The sequence below is a fragment of the Meriones unguiculatus genome, chromosome 4 (assembly GCF_030254825.1).
Source record: "Meriones unguiculatus strain TT.TT164.6M chromosome 4, Bangor_MerUng_6.1, whole genome shotgun sequence".
Lineage (NCBI taxonomy): Eukaryota > Metazoa > Chordata > Mammalia > Rodentia > Muridae > Meriones > Meriones unguiculatus.
In genome coordinates this window covers 133,554,619-133,576,050 of record NC_083352.1, presented here as the reverse complement: position 1 = coordinate 133,576,050, position 21,432 = coordinate 133,554,619, and the positions used below count along the sequence as shown (strand labels likewise).

Genomic DNA, 21,432 nt, shown 5'->3' with positions numbered 1-21,432 from the left:
AAACATCTTCCCCATCATATCAGTCAATGTTGCCAAACAAAGACAAGACAGGAAGCTATCCAACTGATCATGCATTGCTACTTTCTGCCATTTCCATAAACACCATCATTCTAATACGTGAATCCTGATAAGCCCTTCAGACACAAATGTATTTTTGAAAACATTCAATTTGGGGGTGCTAGAGAGATATGTTAGCAGCTAAGAGCATTTGTTTCTCTTGCAGAAGGCCAGGGTTTGATTCCCAGCACCCACGTGGAGGCTCACAGTCCTCTGTAACTACAGCTCCAGGGTCCATTGACCTCTTCTGGCCTCCGTGGTCATCAGACATGCATATGCTGCACAGACAAGTGCAGGCAAAACACTCACATGTGTAAAAGAAAATAAATACATATTTTCAATCACCCTATTGTTCCTGAACACTTTTGCTGATAGATGAAGACAAAAAATGAAGAACCATATCATTGGCAGTTAATATAATTGATTTAAAATGTCTTACTTTTGATATAAGAAGTCCAGAAGACAAAAAAAAAAAAAAAAAAAAAAAAAAAAAGGATAAGAGGAGGGAAGAAGGCAGAAAGAAAATTCTTTTAAATTATTTCTGAGACAGGGTCTTGCTCTTATAATCCAGGACAGCCTCAAGATCACACTCCTCCTGCTTCGGCTTTCCAAGCGCTGGGATTACAGTAGCGCATCTCCACAGTCAGAGTTGCGTGTATCCCATGCTGGCTTCAAATGGAGAATGACCCTGAACTTCAGACCTCCTGCCTCCACCTCCAGATGCCGAGATTATGGGTGCCACTACCCCCACTTGATGTGGTGCTGGGACTCAAACTCAAGAGAGTCCTGGGGATACTCGGCAAGCCCTTTACCAAATGAGCTATCCCTAGCCAAAAACTTAAATCTTCTGATGAGAAATTTACTTGAGTCTATGGGAACTCTCACTCCAAGAAGGATTTCCAGAAGTGCCACAATTTTTTACTGTTGTGTTTTTTAACCTCACTATCATTCTCTCAGGTGCTTTGGGAAACAGTGAAATTTCAAGATGAGAGAATGCTATAAAATCTGAACCCACATTACCAAAAAAACAGCTACAACAAATTCAAGATTCCCCCAATTTACAACAGATTTGATGCGTGTGTGTTCTGGTTAATTTTGCCAGTCTCATTAGCCTGTTCCCATACTTGGTTCTGAAAATATACCTATGCAATGAAGATAGTTTTTTTAAACCTATGTAGATTTTACTTATGTGGCACTGGAGTAAGACTGCACAGCTATAAAATCTGCTCTCGCATGAAGGCTCTGGAGAGTGGACAAGTACACACAAGCTAGAGGGGAGTTATGCAAATTTAGTTCCAATCTTAGCCTTTGGCCTGGGGCTAAGAACACAGCACACAACACATGCCAAGTGGGAGGCAAAAGTCAGTATTTCTGAATCAAGCACTGTTTTTGCCCTTACTTTTCTCAAACTTTTTAAGGCAGGGTTATAACATCCTGCCAGGGTGTGCAGTGTTTAAGTACAGAATGTGAACACCTATAAGGAAGGATGAGGCCAGGGGAAATGTGACCTACCAAAAAGCATACTTTCACAACCACTTTAATGTGCCTACCGAAACACACGACACAAACACTGGATCTGAATCACAGTGGAGGGGCTTCCCCACAGGGACACTTAACACTTTTTAATTGACAAGAATAATTTATATAGTGGGCCGCAGGTATTGCGCTGATTCCTCTTCCATGGGGCCAGGGGTCAGCACCCACATGGCAGAGGCCAGCTGTCTGTAACTCCAGACCCAGGGAATCCATGCCCTCTTCTCGTCTCTGTAGGCACCGCATGCACGTGGTGTGCATGTATTCAGGCAAACACTCAAACACATAATAAAATATATTAGTAATAATTGTATATGTTTTGAGCATGACATGATGTATTGAGGAATGGTCAACTGTTCTACACCACTGATCATATGCATTACCTCATGTACTTATCCTTTTTTGATGGTACGAATACAACTTTCAGTCTCTTAGAAAGTTTCAAAGATATGGTGAGTAACGATGTTCAAGAACACAGGTAGGGAGAACTCACTGGTCATCGTGATGTACAGTAGAGCTCTCAGATGTTTCCTCAGAAGCATAGTGTACCTTTCAACAACTTCTCCCCAAACCACCGTCTAACAGTCTCTGTGCTTTGTTTGTTTTATGATGTTTTCACACCCTGCATGTATGTGAGATCATTGACTATCAGACTCTGTGCCCGGCTTATTTCACACTGAACATAATGTCTCCATGTTACAGGTGAAAGGATGTCTTTCTTTTTAAAGGCTGAACGGTATTCTAGCCAGTATGCATACCACGTTTTCCTTATCTGTTCTTTTGCTGACAAACCAGGTTGATGTTGTGCCGGGGCTTTTGTGAACTGCAATGATCAGGGATCCAACTGTTTCTCTGACATACTGATATATCTTCTTTGGATGTATCCAGTAGTGGGACTGCTGGATCACATGATGATATATTTTTAATGTTTAGAGGTATCTCCAGACTGTTTTCCATATGTTTATTCATTTCCATTTCCATCAATAGTGTATAAGGGTTCTTCTTATTCAACAGACTCACCAACATATGTTACTTTTGTCGTTTTGATAACAGCTGGAGTGAGGCACGGTCTCATTTTAAAGTTATTTTATTTGTGTGTGTGTGTGTGTGTGTGTGTGTGTGTGTGCATGACTGTGTGTGCACTTAGGCTTACCACAGAGGACAACTTTGGGAGTTGGTTTTGTCCCTGTACTCTGAATTCTGGGATCAAACTTTAAAGTTGATGATCTGAAGTTTTTTATTTCAGGAAGTTAGAAAGGGGCTGGAGATCTGGCTCAGCAGGTAAGGTTCTTACTGCGAAGCCTGACAACCAGAACTCACATGGTAGAAGGAAAAATTGATTCCTCTGAGTTTCATGTGCACGTGTGCACACATACTAAATAGAAAATATGAAGATGAAGAAGAAGAGGAGGAGGAGAAGGAAGAGAAGGGGAAGGCCAAGCATGGTGGCATACACCTTTATCCCACTAATCAAGAAGCAGATACAGGTAGATGTTAGCCTGGTCAACATAGTGAGTTCCAGGGCAGCCAGGGTTACATAGTGGGAACCTATATAAAAAAATTAAATAAGTGAACAAATAAACAAAAAGAAATTTAAAAAAAGAGGATCAAACTAAAATCAAAGCAAAGAGAAGAAAAGACTAAAAGGCAAAATAAAAACCATGATATAAAATGTGAAGACTTTAAAAAGACCACAGAGTTCACGTATCTCTGGCCTGACGGGAAGAGGGGGACAGGACACCCATACTATCAAGTAAAAGAGAAGCATAAACCATAGACTCTGCAGACAGTAAAGGTGACATCATAAGGTAGTATGTACGAAGTATTTGTAAGGTTCAATGCATAATAATACCCGTGTGGGTGAAAAAAACTGAAACAAGTGGAAAGCTGTCCAATGTTCAGGTATCAGAAGAATTACCACCTATTAAAGCGTCTGCAGTGGAGTGCAGAGGATAATTTTTGGAGCCAGTTCTCTACTCTCACTCTCATGTGAAGCCCACGGGACTCGGGATGCCAAGCTTCTGTGGCAAGTACTTTCACCCGCTGGGCCATCTTGCGGCCCTCCCATGCACATCTTCTCAACTAACATCATCCCCGAGCACCCAGAGGCCACAAAGATAGAACATTCACATGCAATCCACTCACCTCTTGTGTTGCAGGCAGGGGCCCCTCGCAGGTGACACAGTATCTCAGATGAGCAGGGTTCCCAGTGCCACAGGTGCGGCAGATCACCTTCTCCTTGACAACAGGAATTACAAACAGAGTGAGCAAAGACAGAGTGAAGGCGCCCCATCATCCTGTTGGCTAGCCACTGGCATTACAGTACCCAGGAAGGACACCGCATTGGTCTGGGGTTACTGTAATAGCGCCAGACCAATGAACACAGTTTCAAGAGACAGAACTACAAGCAAACAAGGTTTGAGGAAGACAATCTGAAAGTTTACAATGATCGCGCTCCCCTCCCCCATGTGGAGAACCTGATAGTCAGCAGCCTCTCTACCTCACGGCCTACAGTGTAAAGAGAAAAAGACTTGAGACCAGCAGAAGCATAGCCTGTGGATTTACAAGACTGTTGGGTCCTGAGACTTTATGCTAATATGAATTAAAGTTTGTTCAGTAGGTTATGACTTAGATAGAAGTGGAAGAAGTGTCTGTCAGAAAAAATATTAATGCAACTTCCTAAGTCAATCCACAAGTTAAGATGCAACACAAAAATAGAGATGACACTAGACAGCTATAAATCAGAAGGGAGGAGATGGAGTTAACGGGACGAACTGGGGCGTGGGGACTGTGACTGTTAATAAGATTAGTACAATTAAGGAGAAACTCCCATTTTGCATCTTTTGCCCTAGAATAATAGGAAAATGCCTACCGGGCAAGACCCCACCCACAGAAGAGTCCAATTTGTAAAATGCAAATTGATTGGAAAGAACTACCACAACTTGGGTCGGTCCAGCCACCAAGGAGCACAGAGGCCAACAGTGGTGGAGGGCCAGAGTTTATCTGGAGCTAGCAACAGAATTCAGTAGCATCATCCTCAAGATACTGGTTTTACAGCCATGAAAGATGGAATGAGGAGGGGTCGTGGATGCTTGCATCACAGCTTCGGAAGGGCAGTTAAGGCCGGGCAGTGTGCAGCAGGGGCAGTGTGCAGCAGGGGCAGTTACTCCACAAAGAAGCCCTAAGAAGCCACTGCATGAAGCTGGGAAGGGGAAGCATACGGAGATGCCAGGGTATGACTAGTTCTAACCACTCTTTTTCTACAAAATAGGAAGCCACCATCAGATTGAGCAAACAAAAACATGAAGCCACTTTCAGTGAACAATTTTAAGTCAGTATTGACCACAATTCTGAAGTGTGAATATGTAGGTAAAACATCTAAAGTAGTTATATTACAATTAATCCTCAATTTGTGTTGGGAAATATGCATAGGCATCTCTCTTACAGATCCTATAGGCAAGTTCTACATTCAGGCCAGAATGGGGTTGTTCACAAGACAATAGTTTACCAAACATTACTCCACCCCACCAGATGAAGACAGGCATACAATATTCAGACATTACTTTCAGTGTATCACATTCATGTTTCCACAGAACCACACTCCTTACCTTCAGGTGGAGGCTGGCCTGTGGCCGAAGCTGTGGAGCAAGAGGAGCCTCACACACCACACAGATGGGAGTGTTCATGGGAACCATACTTCCACATTCTGTGCACAGGCCCATCTGCTCAAAGGAAAAGGGCAGGTTTGCCTTGGGAGGTAAAAGCTGACATGACTTAGTTCCTAAGGTTGGTTTTGCTTGGGAAACATTTAAAATGATTACCTTTCCTATTGTTTTATGGCCATTAAGAATAAAAGCCTGTTTACTCTAGAATACGGCTGTAAGCCAAAGGTGAGCAACAAACCAAAATTTCCAGAAAATGCCCATTTGTCTAAGAGCACAGTGGTTCTTACAAGCTGCTCTCTTCTGCCTGCTCTGGGCAGTGGCTCCTCCGGGACAGAGCAGGCTGAGAACAGCAGCACTTCTGCGGCTGCTGCTGTACAGGGTCTGCCTCACATCGTCAAGACGACAATCTCAGCGGCAAACGAAAGGACCAGTGGTTCACATAATCAACAGACAGGTGAAGAACCCAAGGACTTTTTTGTTTGTTACTGTTTTCATTATGTTTTGAGTAGACTGTTTTGCTTTTATTATGATTTCTATTTTAGCTTTTGAAAAAAATGGTGTATGTGTGTGTTGGGATAGAGAGGGTTGGAAGTAATATGGGGTAGTGTGCATGCATGAAATTCTGAAAAATATTAAAATGTATGTGTTCATGTATGTGCAGGTGTGCATGGATGCACAGGTTTGTGTGTGTGGAGGTCAGAGGATGACGTCAGGTGTCATCATCGGGAATGCCGATCTGTGGGATGGAGTCTCTCACTGGCCTGCAGCTCACCGATTATGCTAAGCCTGTAGCCTCGTGGCTGGCTGTGAGCTAGGAGATGAGGACTTTGCTCAGGTCCTCCTGCTTGCAAGTCCAGCAGCACTGGACCGACTGGGACGTTCTCCCAGTCCGATGCCCAGGATTTTACAAATAACCTAATTGTAATGTTTCAACATGTTCTCAGGGTACCCAAGCATCACACACCTCAAAGTGCATGTGTAGGTGAAAGAAAGCTCAAGATAAGCAAAAGCTTCCAGTCTTAAGTTTCACAGTCTGTCTAGCCACACAAACACCTCCCTGCAAAGCCTTACAAGCTTGAGGTACTTAAGCACAGTTTTGGGCCAACCTTGTCCCATGAAAAAAGTAAGGCTTCAGTCTGCTTCTCAGTATGTCTTCCCCAAGGCCATACAAAGGAAACCCTGCTGGAAGAGTGTTCGATTCTCAAGAAGGATCTGGGTAGTAAGAGGTCAATGTGTTCACATTCTTCAATGAGTGTTTATGTTTGGGGCTCATGTGACAGGGCCTCGTCATGGCTACTCATACAGGTGACATAAACCAGAAACAAATGTTTTCAAACATTGTGCAGCTTGCCTGAGCTCCTTCTGGAGGTGGAAGTCGATAGCCAAATATGGGTGGGACAGGAGCGCCACATTCTTGACAGAAGCGAGCAAAAGGATCAGATGGACGGGAAGCCAGACAGTGGGCACACCTACAACAAAACAGGTTTCCACTTATCCAGAAGGGTCTGCACTAACATCTGTATATATCCAATGGATGGGAGGGTGCCTTAGCTCCTGACCCCTCCCCAAGGACTGCTGTTAGGGGAGTAGTCCTTTATTTATCAGTGATATGCCTACTGAACAGTAGTGCATGCTCATGCAAGCAACCCTAATTAAATACACACACACATACACACATGCACGAATGCACACGACATGAAAGCTCTTAGAAGAAACGTATATGTGTGTGTGTATTTCTAAATACTTTCATTAGAACACAGGGATTGTCTGACATAACTTTTTAAAAAGTAAGACCTAACTATATTTTGCTTAAAAGAAATCAACATTGAGTAGGGGAACAAAAGTGAATTAAAAGACACAGTATGTCATTAAGATATTAGTAAAGAGGGCAGAAGTGGCTGCTTATCAGTAGAGCAAGTAGATGTCTGAGCAAAGGGTGACACCAGGGTTAAAGAAGGTTATTCCACAGTGGCATAGGAGTAAACTCAACAACAGGACACACAACTTCATATTGAACTTCATTCAAACAACTTCATATTTAATGGTTTTAAAAAGACTATTAAGACTATGGAGCTTCACACTTGGACAGAATGCATTTTGCATTGTGAGACAGCTGTGAGCTGTCGATATTACAACACGATATTATGATTTGAATCTGCAGTGCCATTCACAGGCTCATCTTTTCAGTGCTTAGTCCTTTTTCTGTTATTATGAAGGCTGTGGAGCCTGGCTGGTGGAGCATGTCACCAGACAATAGACTCTGAAGGTCAGTCCATGAATGCCATGAACTGTGTTCGTTGCCATGTTGTGATTAGGCTGAGAGGCTTTCCCAGGCTAACCTGGAACTTGCTATATAGCCCAGGTTAGCCTAGAACTTGCTATAAAAGCCCAGGCTAGGCCAGAACTTGTGATCCTCCTACTTCAGCATCCTTAAGGCATATGACACATGCCCAAGTGTGAAGTTTCTCATAAATATGACAAGCTAGGAATTATATATAAAAGAGAAACAAGTAAATTGGACTTCATCAAATTGCAGAGCTAAAGATTAAAAAGTCTTATAAAACACATATCTGAGAAGAACGTATACAACCCTATAATAAAATATATAACCACTTTAAATTTCAATAGACTCTTTGCCAAAGATTTATACATGACACATAAGTACCTAAAAGATGCCTATCATTAATCTCTAGGGAATTATAAATTAGAATCACAATGATATGCCACTACAAGCGCACTAGACTGTCCGCAAATATGAAGTGTTGGTAAAGACGTAAAACCTGGAATTCTGCAACCCTGCTGAGGTGAATGTAGGTGGTACATCTCTTTTGGCCCAGTCATTCTCCTTCCAGACATTCCCTTAAAGGACAAGGAAGCCAAAGCACACGCAGTGACTTGGGTACAGATGTTCACACTAGTTTTCTGTTTGGCCTGTTAGCCAACACGTGGAGGAGCCTGTGTCCACCTAAGTGAGTGGGTAAGCAAACTGTGGGTGCCCAGCCAATAGAAGCAGCAATATACAAAATGCTTGGCAGCAGAAGGATGCCAGCAACATGTGCCACTCAGAAAACAATTTGCTGCATCAATGAAGCCTGGGGAGTGGGGAAAGAGTACATGCTAATTTATCACCTCACATATGGAATCAGCACACACCTTGCTAGAGTGATAAGGACCAGGGCAATAGTTGACTGCGATTGTAGTGTTAGTTTTCTATACATGTGTGAGTCATACTCTTTACAGCTATGTATTTAGCATCTTTTTTCTTTTAAAAAATTTTTCTACTTATAATTTTTGTTTTCTGTGTGTGAATGTTTTACCTGCAATACATGCCCATGCCCACAGAGGCCAGAAGTGTGTGTCAGACCCCCTGGAACTGGAGTTATTGACAGCTGTGAGCCACATGTGGATGCTGGGAATTAAAACCAGGTGTCCTGTGAGAGAAACTAATGCTCTTAACCACTGAGCCACCTCTCCAGTCCTGGCCTCTTTTCCTAATCACGTGTTTTTAAAACTAAACATTTTCTAGGCATGGAAGATACCAACACTCAGGAGTCTGAAGCAAGAAAATTGTTTCAAGTTTGAGGCCAACCTGGTACCTAGCAAGTGCCAGGCCAGGCCTACATGGCAAGTCCCTGTCTCAACAAATTCAACTTCAAAAAGTAGGAACGGGCCAAGACAGTGTTACATTTCATTTTAAATCTCACAGGTCATGTGTAACATTGAAGGATCTAAGACAGAGTAGAGAAAGTGACACGTACTTGAGGAAGTCTGTCTCCCTCTGGATCCTCATGATCTCCGTGCTTGTCAGACTCTTCCGGCCCGTTATGTGTGCAAAGCCAGGGGACTAAAACCAAGAACACAGACAGACACACGCTCTGTATAATGTGGTAAAGGCTACTGGACAGGAAAAGTCCATTCAAAATACACTTACCAACATTCATGTTTTAAAACAATCATAGGAAAAAGTCTTTGTACCCTGAAAGCAACATAAGAATTTACTAAATGCTTGCTATTCATGAGCAAATATGTATAGTTTATTTAAAACAAAAGTTTAAAATAAAAGATATCTGAATTTATTATTAGACAGACCATATTTTAGAATTGGAAGACTAAAGTTAGTATCCATTTGTCTTAAAGATATTATTCTAGTAACGCAAAAGATTCATCTATACAAATAGGTTATTTGAATTAATTTTTGTGTTTGGTTCAGAGAAAGGGTAAAAAAGAAAAATATAACATGGCCCCTGTCCCTACAGCACACCCCTCATATCTGTACAAAATAATTCAAATCTATGGACCCAGCAAGATAACAGACTTGTGCTGTGTTCCATGGGAACCAGAAGAGAGAATATTCACATTTGCAGGCTTCGTGGGAGAAGCACTTCTTGGAAGTGGCAACAACCAAGATGGACACAGGAAAGTAGAGGAAAGTGCGTTAAGTAGACAAAAGACAAAAGGAATCCACAGTAAGGAAACACACAGGTACCATGGCAGGGCAACGCATGGCCCGTACTGGCATGCATATGTTGTGATGTGGTCTACAGAATGGGACAGAAAGGATGTCTGAAAAAGAAGCATGAAGGTGAGAAGCTAGCCATACTATACTAAGAGTAAACGCACTGGCATGCTGTACTCATTATCTCCCTTACATTCACAGTAACCCTATGAGTTGGGCCATGCTATGCCCATTCCATGGTAGCTTTGTAATATTATTTTGAGACAGGGTCTTGCTATGTAAACAAGATTGGCCATGTTTTTCTCCTGCCTCAGCCTCCTGAAACCAGGGATTAAAGAAGAGAACCACCACATTGAGCATGTAACATCTTATTGTGATATGGCAAACTTTCAAAAATGTTATCAAAATAGCAAAAATAACTCCTGTTCCCCTAGGTTAAACAATTGTTTATGCCAACATTTCCTACATATTCCTTTATTCTCTTTGAGTCACATGAGAATAAGATGAAGGAATGGTATCCCTTTGTCCCTAAGTAGCTGAGTATGCATTTCCCAAGAACAACCACACATCAAAGTCAGAACAATTAAGGGTGATGCTGTCATCTAATCCACAAATCTACATTTAGATACTGCCAGTTGTGCCAATGGTATCCTTTATGGCTACATATTTTTTCTTGGTCTAGGATCTGATCTAATATCATAGTTTGCATTTAATTGTTATGTCCACTTTGTCACATGTAATTTGAAGTGCTTTCTTTCTTCATCTTTTTTTTTTTTTTTTTCAAGACAGGGTTTCTCTGCGTAGGCCTGGCTGTGCTAGCACTCTCTTTGTAGACCAGCCTGGCTTTGAACTCACAGAGATGTGCCTGCTTCTGTCTCCCGAGTGCTGGGATTACAGGGTGTGCCACCACTGCCTAGCTTCTTCATCATTATTGCCTTGAAAAGAATTTAAAGAGCAATAGGTCAGCCAGGTATAAATGCCTGCAATCCTAGAATTCAAGAGGCAGAATCTATCACCTTGATACCTCAATATATAAAACAATTGAGGAATAGGACATGGTTTGGAGTGTTGGGGAGAGGAAATATTACATGAGAGGGGTTGGAAGCAGGGAAGTGATGTAATTATATTTTAATTTAATTTAACCATCTGCCAGGTCTACATAGTTTCAGACCAGCCAAGACTATATCACAAGATTCTGTTTAAAAAAACAAAAGAACCTGACAGTTAACTCATAGCAATTCCTAGCAAAAGGCATGAACATGAAATCTGGTTTTGTCTAATATTCCTGTGCCTGGACGGAGGCATGGATTTTTACATACATTCCAGAGGAAGGGTGCTGTCAAGGTACCATGTGAGGGGTTATAGTACTCATGTTTGAGGATGATGCTGCAGCTCATACAGCCGTTAGTTCACATCAGCAGTGTGGGCACTAACGCTTGGGATTTCAGCTTACTTCTATAGACAATGAGGAGCATCCTGTGATTTTGTTATTGTTTTGTTGCTGTTTGTTTAATGTTTTTGTATTACATCAAACATGGCCTGTGCCAGAAGTCATAAACTGGTGATTTATTGGCTAACTATTGTGAGCCCCTGAATTTCATTTGGCCTGTATAGCTTATGTCGTGCTTCCCATACTGGCTCAGCTTCTGGATTAAGTCTCAGATCTTAAACTAGGTTAGCAAAGATGAAGATGTAGGTCTCTAATTTCTCGTACAAATTCATAAGGTGCCAATACTGAACTGGAAGTCCTTGTCAGTGGCTGCAGATGAGAATGACCGTTCTGGGTGGCTCTGGCATTCTATACCACCACAGAACCTACAAACTTGGTAATCTTACCCTAAAGCTGGCTGTCATTGATCATTTATCATCTACTTTGCGGCCTGACCCTGAAGTTAATGTTAGTCCAGAAGGATGGCTGAGTTAAATGCAGACACTTGGCCCCAAAGCTACAGTCTCTGTTTTGGGGCTGGCCTGAGGCCTGAGAAGGTGCATTCCAAATGGACTTCTATGTGACTATGATATTGCAGGTGTGGGGACCAACTCTGAGAACCACTGTGCTACCTCATCACCTAGTGTATCTTATGCATGACCACTGATTAAATGTTTTTGTGTATAGCTGGGAGGTGGTGGTGCATGCCTTTAATCCTAACACTTAGGAGACAGAGGCTGGTGAATCTGAGTTTGAGGCTAGCTTGGTCGGCAGACCAAGTACCAGGACAGCTAGGGTTACACAGAGAGATACTGTCTCAACAACAATAACAACAAAGTGTGACTTTTTATTTGATTATTATTTACCTGCCTCAAGTCGCTAGAAAGGACAGCTCTATGAACATGGAGGTTTTCCCCTTTGGACACAGTATTTCCAGAGCTAGGACACCGACTGCAACCCGGCTAAAGGTTGAGAGATGCTGTCTGAAAGCAGCTGGGAAGCACTGAAATGCCTGAGGCATTTTGGCTGCTCTGAAGAATTTCCACTGACGTTACCTGGGACGGGTGAGTAGCCAGTCTAGAAGCGGCTCCCTCGTGGTAGGCTGGGACTTCCAGTGGCCTCTCTGAGAAGCGAAGATCTTTCAGAGTTTTAGCGTCTGCTCTTTCGCCTACCTTGAGGTCTATAATTATATAAGAATATTGTTTTGTGATTATCATTACCATATAACGCCATGTAAATATGTCCACATAGCCTGAAACTTCCAGGAAAGGACTACACACCACATTCTTTCTAGCAGCACCTATCATAAAGTCACCCTTCCAAGTCAGTGAACTAGAACTGAAAAAGAAATAATTAACCCAGTCTGAAAAAATGACCTTCCCTGTTAGAAAGAAACCTGTGGCAGCCTCTTCTTTACATGGCTATTGCTTCCTGACTGAGGATTCCAGAACCTTTGCTGTCGGATTTCATATAAGACCTCAACTTTTCTTAGAAGAACCTAGTCACTTTGTTTTTTATTTTGTTTTGTTTTAGAAAACAAATAAACAAAAAGCCCAATACTATTATTATTGTCATTATTGTGTGTGGGGTGCATGTATGCCACAAAGGACAAAATTTGGGAGTATGGTTGTCTCATTGCAGATGGGTCCCAAGGTCAGACTCAAGCCATCATGTTAGCAGGGCACATGCTTTACCCGATAGGCTATTTTACTGACCCCCCCCCCCCAAGACATAAGAAAACAGGCTCATTTTTTAAGCATGTTCTGAACACATTCTAAGTGCACCTTTGTGGTTTCCTGAGTAACCAGACCGGCATCTGTATCTAACGCGATCCTTCTTATGTAGCTCAGTTTTGCCCGACTCTATCAAAGTCCTGTCTACATTTTACCCAAACACCACCCATTCCCCAAACTCGGTGACTCCTTTCTGTCTTATGTCAGGAACTCCATGGTCCCTTCAATACAATTATTCAATAAACCAAATTTACCAAACTGCTTGCTTATCTCTCATGGCCTTAATCTGCTGCCTAGAAAAATGAAAATTGAAATGGTAGCATGCCTTACTGGGTTTCTTATTTCAACACAAGGACACAAGAAACATGGAGTGAGCATGCAAAGAGCCTGCTCAGTGGGCTTCCTTCTATCCCACCATACCTGCAAGCCGTCTGAGGTTAACGTTCCAAGTTGATTTATTTTCGGCATTCTTATACTTCTTCCTTAATTTGGGTCCGACAAACCCATTCTTTAATTCCTAGGAATGAAGAGATTATGCATCACTTGATTATATACATTTAGAGTACGGAAATCAGAAGTTATGGTAGAGACAATGTCATGGCTAACACTTCTTAATTGAAAGTGATTATAGTGGTTTTTATAAAGTGATGTGTGTTTCCTTTAGAAACCCACAGCTTTGTGTCTGGGCTACTTGGTGAGCAGCATGTCTGGCTGATAGGCCTCACCAGGTCAAGCAGACAAGACAAGACACAGGTTATAGCACATGGATAGTGCCATTATCAGAGACAGTAATATCATAAGACTACCAGAGTCAGAGGGAAAAAAATAGTGTGGGGTCAGATAAAAACACACTGCAATGGTCTACTAGCTTGACTATTTCACTTCCCAAATATATACCCATTGCTTTTTTTACCTGTCCTCAAGCTATTCTAATAAGTACGGTAGCTCTGATAACTGCTGTCTTGGAGCATGCAAATGGGAAAAGCTGAGAAGAAACCAAGAAATCACATGCTCAGATTGATTTTCCCCAGAGAAGGCCTGGTGCAGGGATAGGGAAGATGCACATAGCTTATTTATCTGGCATTATGCAGAGTTCGCAGACAAAGCCCAGATTCTCTGGGTGGCAGGCTAATGGCCTCGATCACAGGTAGAGTCACTGCAGACACCTGAACACAGGCAGTGACAGTGCTGAGTCAGAGTTCTGGTCTTAGACAGACAAGAGGCTTGACCAAGTCTGGGAATCAATACAGATTCTTCACAATGGCTGTTCCTGACCTTAATCATAAGGACTGACTGAGAGGAGAAGTGGTGTGGTGAAAGGGAGGATGTGCCCACTGAGCAAGAAGGCATGAAACACAGACCAACAATCTGAAAGTCTTCTGTTTCATTACTCGCCTGCTTTGAAAAGCCCTTGAGAGAATCTTCAACACTGTCTTCAGAAGACTCCATCTTCGGTGGTTCATAGTCCACCTGAAACACCTTTGTTACAATCCCACTCTGTCTGGAGTCTCTGAAAATTATATTTTAGAAAGAAGAGAGTATATTATACCAACATTTAAGGGAGAGGTGGCTAGCAGTTAAGATGCCACTGAAGTTCCTTATTGTAGCCACTAGATCTGTTCTATGTTAAGCTGGAAAATGAAAATACACTTTCAGCTAAGGAGGTTGAGGGCTGAGGGGCTGGGGCAATGTCAGCCCTCAGCCGTGGCCATGGTATTGTGGACCCTGCTCCAGCCCGGTGCTGTTCACAGAGCTGCAAGCCAGAGTGCAGCACTCCTCATTCTGCCTGGCTCTCTTGCAGTGGCCTTAGTGCTCACTATACTGGCCTCAACCTCAAGAAGCTCAAGCCTAGTAAAGCAGTCTGCATTTCTTGTATCCTCATTCTGGATCTTTAAAAACATTCCTGAAAATCCAGGCACAGGGGCAACTGTCTGTAATCCCAGCATCAGAAGGCTGGAGTAGGAAGATCACTCCTAGTTCAAGACTAGCCAGGGCTACTTAGACCCTGTCTCACAAGCAAGCAAGCAAGCAAGCAAGCAAGCAAGCAGGCAAGCAAGCAAACAGTTTCCAGGAGCCATATATACACCCTTTGCTTTCCCTTTCTGTCAGTCTTGTAAGGCCTGGAGGAGCTCTCCTACAATCCAATGATAGAGTAAACGTGGGGACTAATGGTTAAGATCACTGGCTGCTAGTCCAAAAGACCTGAATTAAATTCCAAACACCTATATGGGGGCTTATCACTGTCTATAATTCCAGCCCCAGGGGCTCTGATGCCCTCCTCTGGCTTTCAGGGGCACTGTATGCATGTGGCAAACAGGTAGGCAAAACACTCATACAACGTAAAATAAAAATAAAAGTAGAAGAAAATAAACACAATCTATACTACAATGGTACAGACAACAGATAGTTTATAAATAAAAAAGTCAATAGAAAAATCTTATAAAAAGACCGAAGTGATTTTTCTCAAAGGATCAGAGTTGTTTTTAAAATGGACCTGCTATGAAGCATCTTCTTTGTAATTATCTCTGGTCTTTTCTCTGAGACCAGAATTCTGGACAGACAGTTTGGCTATTTTCCTGACACTTATCATGAAACACATGGTATTTGTATCCAAAATGTACTTACGTATTTATATTTAAAATCTTAATGACCTCATTCTTGAGCTCTTTTTTAAAAATAAGCTAGCTTTCATTTCTATTAATGTCATTTTAATAATATGAACGAATACAAGGGGTGTGTATGGGTGGATGCCCAGCACTTGCAGTCCTTGGGCCTCTAGCGTTCAGCTCCACAGATCTGACTGTTGTTGGTGTCCTACTTTAGCTCTCTATTGCTGTAATAAAACTTCAAGAGCAAAACAACTTGGGGGAAGAACAAGTTTATTTGCATGACCCTCATCGTTGAGGGAATCTAGGGCAGGAGCTTAAGGGGAAACCTGGAGAAGGAACTGAGGCAGAGACTGTGGAGTGCTGCTCACTGGCTTGCTTCCCATGGCATGCTTACCTACCCTTCTCCTACGATCCAGCTTCATCTGCTCAGGAGTGAGACCACGCGCAGTGGGCTGCGCCCTCACACACCAATCAGTCATAAAGAAAATGCCCCACAGACTTGCCCACAGGTCAATATGATGGAGGTAGTTTCTCATTTGAGGCTCTTCCTAGATGACCCTAGCTTGTTTCAAGTACACACACGTACACACACACACACACACACACACACACACACACACACCCCAAAACAACCCAGAGCAAATCAGCACAAATAATATAAATATAAGGCTTGTTCCAGTAGAGAGTCCTCACTTAGAATGCTTGGGCCTCTGGCATCGCATCCAGTGCCGCGAATTTGACTGCTGTGTGCTTTACTGAAGGGCTCTTCTCATCTGAGGGGTTTAGTTTTACTGTGAGCAGTACAGTGGGTGAGTTACTAGTGAGCACAATGCAGGGTTTATGTACAAGAGCAGTGCTGCTATTAGTTGCTCAGAGGAAGGTGAAAATTCAAATGAAGGGGCAATCCTTTGAAAGGCGAAGCCCTTCTAACATAAATCTCTAAAGTACAAATTAGAATGCTGTTGCATTCTTTCTATTCTTGCTGATCCATTAAACATTCACGCAAAGCCAAAATCCCCCTTTCTACAGTGTGTCCTTACCCCATTGTCACTTGGGTCATCTGTGCCTACTGCTGCACAGCACCCTGCCCAGGAACTACCCTTAACCCTCATCCTCGCGTGGACCTGCTCTCAGCCAGGCGGCTCTCTCGGGAAGTCTTTCACGTGGTGCCATCGGAATTAGGGCTGGGTGACTTCTTTCACAAGTGCTTGCTCTTGGGCCAATGGGAACCAACCTCTCTCCCTTCCCCCACTCTCATAGTGTACATCCCCAAGGACATCATGTAAGGGGTCTGATTCCTACACATACCAATGCCACTGGATATTGCCAACCTGTTGACAACTGATTGCACCTGAGTATGTTTTCTGTGGATACTTGCTTGAGTGTTCCCATGTGTGTTAAGATACTACAACCAGAATCAAAATAATAACAATTGAAAAAAAAAAAGCAGCCGCACTGAGCATGGTGGTGCATGCCTTTAGTCCCAGCACTTGTGAAGCAGAGGCAGGCTTAACTACAGAGGTTCAGGCCAGCCTGGTCTAAAGAGCGAGTTCCAGCATAGCCAGGGCAGAGAAACCCTCTGTCTTGGAAAGAAAACAAACAAACAAGCAAACAAAAGAAACAGAAGTAACACGTGTAAGCAGCCCAAAGATAGTATGCCCGTTTGAATGAGAATAGTCCTCATAGGCCCATAGATTTGTCACCAGGAGTGGCACAATTAAAGGATTTGGTAGTATGGCCTTGTTGGAGGGATTATGTAACTGGTTCAAAGGCCCATCCCAAGCCCAGAGTCTCTCTGCTCACTCTCTGTGTCTCTCTGCCTGCGGGTCCGGATATGGTTCTCTGCTACAGCATCAGTGTCTGCTTGCATGCTGCTGTGCTCCCCACCATGATGGCAATGGACTAAACCTCTGAGACCAAGCCAGCGTCCAGCTAAATGCTTCCTTTGATAAGAGTTGCTGTGCTCATGGTGTCTCTTAACACTAGAACACTGACTAAGACAGAGGGTATAGAGCAGAGCTGTTGTAATGGTTAATGTTGGCTATTGACAGGCTCTAAACTCACATTAAAAAACCAGCCTCTGGCACGTCTGTATGAGAGTTCCTATATTGGGTTAATCGGGATAAGACAACCCACCCTGCTTGTAGGCTGGGGCACTTGAAAATAGAAAAAAGCGAGCTAAGCTCCAGCATCCCTCATCCACTGCCACCCTGCCTCCTGACTGTTGATGCAATGTGACCGCTGTCACATGATCCTGTCACTATGAATTCCCTTCGCCCATGGGCCACACCTTCCTTGTGTTGCTCTTGTCAGGTATTTTTATCACAGCACTAAGAAAAGTAACTAACATAGATGTCATGGGGTCAACGTTCCATCTCCTTGTTCCATTATCCCTAGCACATTGCATCTGTTCTCATGATCCAACATGGCTGACATCCACATTCCAGGCAGTGGAAAGCTATATTTTAGAAGGTAGAAAAAAAAATCTCAGAAATATGAAATTCATCTAAATAACCATCGGAGTGACTGTGTTAACGTAACAAACACACTCGGCTTTCTATGCTTAGTGAATACCTCCATGTTCGGTGCCTGAAGGAACTCACAGCACTTAAAATGTGACCAACGCTCCAGATTCTTCTGAATGCAGGTAAGGTGACCTATCTGCGAGTTACTTCATTCACCTCCACTGTCCGTCTTAGCACACTTCTCTAAGGTCCCTGCAGTCAGAGCACACACCGAGGTCACACTGGTTCTCAGCCACTTGTTCCAATCCTTTAAGGCCCAGGTTATCTCCCTACCACAGATGGCCCTGCCCTTGGAGACCCAGCTAAGGCATTTGCCCACAGACTCTTTTTAGCCTATAAGAGCCCACAGACCAGCGTAAGCAGCATGGCAGACAGAAGGATTTCAACCCAAAAATACATCCCTCCATGCCCCCAAAAAGAATTAGGTTTGAAACTAGAGTTATAATTCTTACTCAGAGCCTAAGGTGCATTTGAAACACACATATACTTCTGTTAGGGCTCAGGATAATGACCTTATATATGTGTGTACCAACATAAATTATAATTTATGCCAGCTTAAATGTCATCTCTGGATACCGTAAGCTTCACAAATGCTATCCTTTCAATGAAATACCAGAATTAAAGAGCTGCGGCATAGCACATGTCTTCCTAGCAAGTGCAAGGCCCTGATTTCAATTTTCAGCACTGCAAAACAGAATTTTCTGAATGACTACAGGGAAATTACAAAGCTGTGTCAATGAGAATTCACAATTTGGTTTGGGTTGAGTTTTTTCAGCCTATTGAAAACTATTAAAATTTGAAGCTAGATAATTCTTTTTCATAGAAGCTGTCCTCTGCATTATAAAAACGATCAGCTGCAACGCGACCCATTCTACACTAGAGGCTAGGAGCAAGTAATACTCCTAGTGGCAGCCAAAATGTTGCTTTGCACGTGTGTCCATGTGGTAAATGTACATGTTTATGTGGGGTGTGTGCGTGTATGTGTGTATGGGTGCGCGTGTGTGTGTGAGCTGGAGACGGGGGTGAGGCATCTTTTATCACTCTCCACTTTGTTTATTTTAGTTACTTGTGTGTGTATATAAATGCATACATCACGGGGGGGGGGGCGGGGAGACAATGGGCCACACATGCATAAAGAGGTCAGAGGACAACTTTCAGAAGTTGGTTCTCTCCTTCCGCCTTGTCCTGAGGGAGGGTGGTTCCTGGTATTTATGAGCTATGTACCGCAGCCTACTTGGGCTGCAAGCTTCTGGCCACTTCATCTCTCTGCCTTCCATCTCCCTGTGGGCTTACAGTGTAACATCATGTGCAGCTTTTGACATGGATTCTGGAGATCAAATGCGACCAAACACTTGTACTACAAACATCTTTATCCATTGAGCCACCCTCCCCACATCTCCAATTTATTTATTTATTTTTAGGTTTTTTGAGACAGGGTTTCTCTATGGAGCCTTGGCTATCCTGGAACTCATTGTGTAGAGCAAATTGGTCCCAAACTTAGAGATCCACCTACCTTTGCCTCCCAGCTGCTGGGATTAAAGGAGTGAGCCACTAATCTTGGCCTCCACTTTATTTTTTTAAAGGAGTCTCTCACTGAACCCAGGGTTCACCTATTCAGCTATGCTGTCTTGACCAGTGAACTCCAGGGACCTGGGTGTGTCCACTGCTACTTACAGCTGGCATTACAGGCACTTATCTAGCTTTTAAGTCGGTACCAAGGATTCAAACTCAGGTCCTCATGCTGAAACAGCTGGCATTTTACCTAAACTGAGCCATCTTCCCAGGCCCCTAAAAATGTTTTCTGACATTACCAAATGTTTCATGGGAGAAGAATTATGCCCAGAGAACCTTGAATTTAGGAACATAAAAGAATTACTCATATTTTATTCACCCAGAAAACAAACTCTTGAATTCAGTCATCTCTGAAATTCTAGCAACTTCAGAAATGAGGACTAACACATAAAGAAAACGAAAGCCATACAATTAAGGTCACACTGACTAAATGACTAAGTAGGATTAAAATCTTCAAATCTCTGTGGCGATAATCTTGTCAACTTAACTGGATCTTCAGAGGCCTAAAGGATTAGTACAGCGCACTCTGGGGATGTCTGTATCCTGTGTCTTGACTTAATCGGCATTACTGGAAAATAGTGAAAGGCAGGAGGTGCCTCTGGCGGAAGCAGGTCACTAGGAAAAATAGGCTACATCTTGCTCTGACCCCTTCCTGTAATCCTCTACTCTTTTTCTTTGCTCCCAGTGGCAATAATATGACCGTGTCTCTCTTCTACTACTCCCTTCCCACCTGGATGGGTTAATACCCATAAAATGTGAGGCAAATGAAGTCTTCCCTTTTCAATTGTTCTCAAATTTCTGCTCATAGGAACACAAAAGTGGCTGCTGCAGCTTCCAAGTCCTGTGCTCTTCCTTCAGGCTCAGTAACTTCTCTCAGACTCCCCCCCCCCCCTTTGCAGCCTGTAGACATGGCATTCCGATCTCTCCACTGGTTACCTCCTGAACAGGGTCTCTATACAACAAGCTTCAATCATGGCCTCCAGCTAGGAAGGTGATATTTTAAGGCTGTGTGTGTCTGTGTCTGTGTGTGTCTCTCTCTGTGTGTGTGTGTATTTGTGTGTGTGTGTGTGTATCTGTATTTCAAGAAGCTATAGATGGGGACCCATGAGATATGCTGGTAGTCTACTTACGTTTGTTTTATCAACCCTGGTTGTAAAACTTGGGGGTCCTTCATGAGTCTACTGAAGAAAATAATTATTCTTAGAGGAATTTGAGGTCCCCAAATTATTCACTTGCTTACAAAGGAATTGTGTAGCAAGCTCTTCCGAGAGAAACAGTCTGTCTTGGAGAGGAGCTTGTTGAGACTTGGGATGTTCTAAAGGAGGGGAGACACTCCATTCTCCTCAGGGCAGTTATAAAACTCAGAAGGTAAACAACTCAGTAACTTCAGAAGTCCCCCAGATGAACTAGACTGACTAGGTCCCCTCTTCCCTAAGCTTACATACCCAGTAAGGACTGCTGAGCTATAAGCAGAGCTGTCTAAAAGAGGGCAAACCAGCTAAACCACCTGGAAGAGGCAAAGGCCAGCGGAGCTGCCCAGAAGACGCTTTCTGACTGACATCTCAAGCTGCCTGCAAACTGGTTGTGAAGTGGGTTGCAGGGATCCAATTTGAGTGGCACACTGGGGTGGGCTCTTGGGACTGCAGCTGTCTTTGAGTCATTTCTGTTCCTATAAGTAGTCCAGCCTCCCCCGCATTCTTAATGAGTAACCCAATAAGTCCTACTATTTCATCAAGTTGGGTTTTGGTAGTAGCTTTACTTTGGACTGTTTTGTTCCCCATCTGGGGTGAGCAAATGCTTGTTCACTACTTTCTCACAAAACACCATCCATAGTTCCAGACTGTTTTTGTTCC

The 21,432-nt window shown here is 43.1% G+C and overlaps 1 protein-coding gene across 5 annotated transcripts in view; it reads right to left on the bottom strand.

The window, feature by feature from the left end:
* Dzank1 (double zinc ribbon and ankyrin repeat domains 1) overlaps positions 1-21,432 on the bottom strand; it is a 50,140-nt gene that overhangs the window by 22,376 nt on the left and 6,332 nt on the right. For all 5 annotated transcript variants that reach the window (XM_021636821.2, XM_060383145.1, XM_021636819.2 and 2 more), the window contains exons 4-10: positions 14,269-14,383; positions 13,294-13,390; positions 12,196-12,320; positions 9,014-9,099; positions 6,607-6,724; positions 5,199-5,312; positions 3,736-3,828 (exon numbers count right to left, since the gene is read on the bottom strand). In XM_021636821.2, the coding sequence (XP_021492496.1) occupies positions 3,736-3,828; positions 5,199-5,312; positions 6,607-6,724; positions 9,014-9,099; positions 12,196-12,320; positions 13,294-13,390; positions 14,269-14,383 (748 nt within the window). The remainder of the gene's footprint in view (positions 1-3,735; positions 3,829-5,198; positions 5,313-6,606; positions 6,725-9,013; positions 9,100-12,195; positions 12,321-13,293; positions 13,391-14,268; positions 14,384-21,432) is intronic.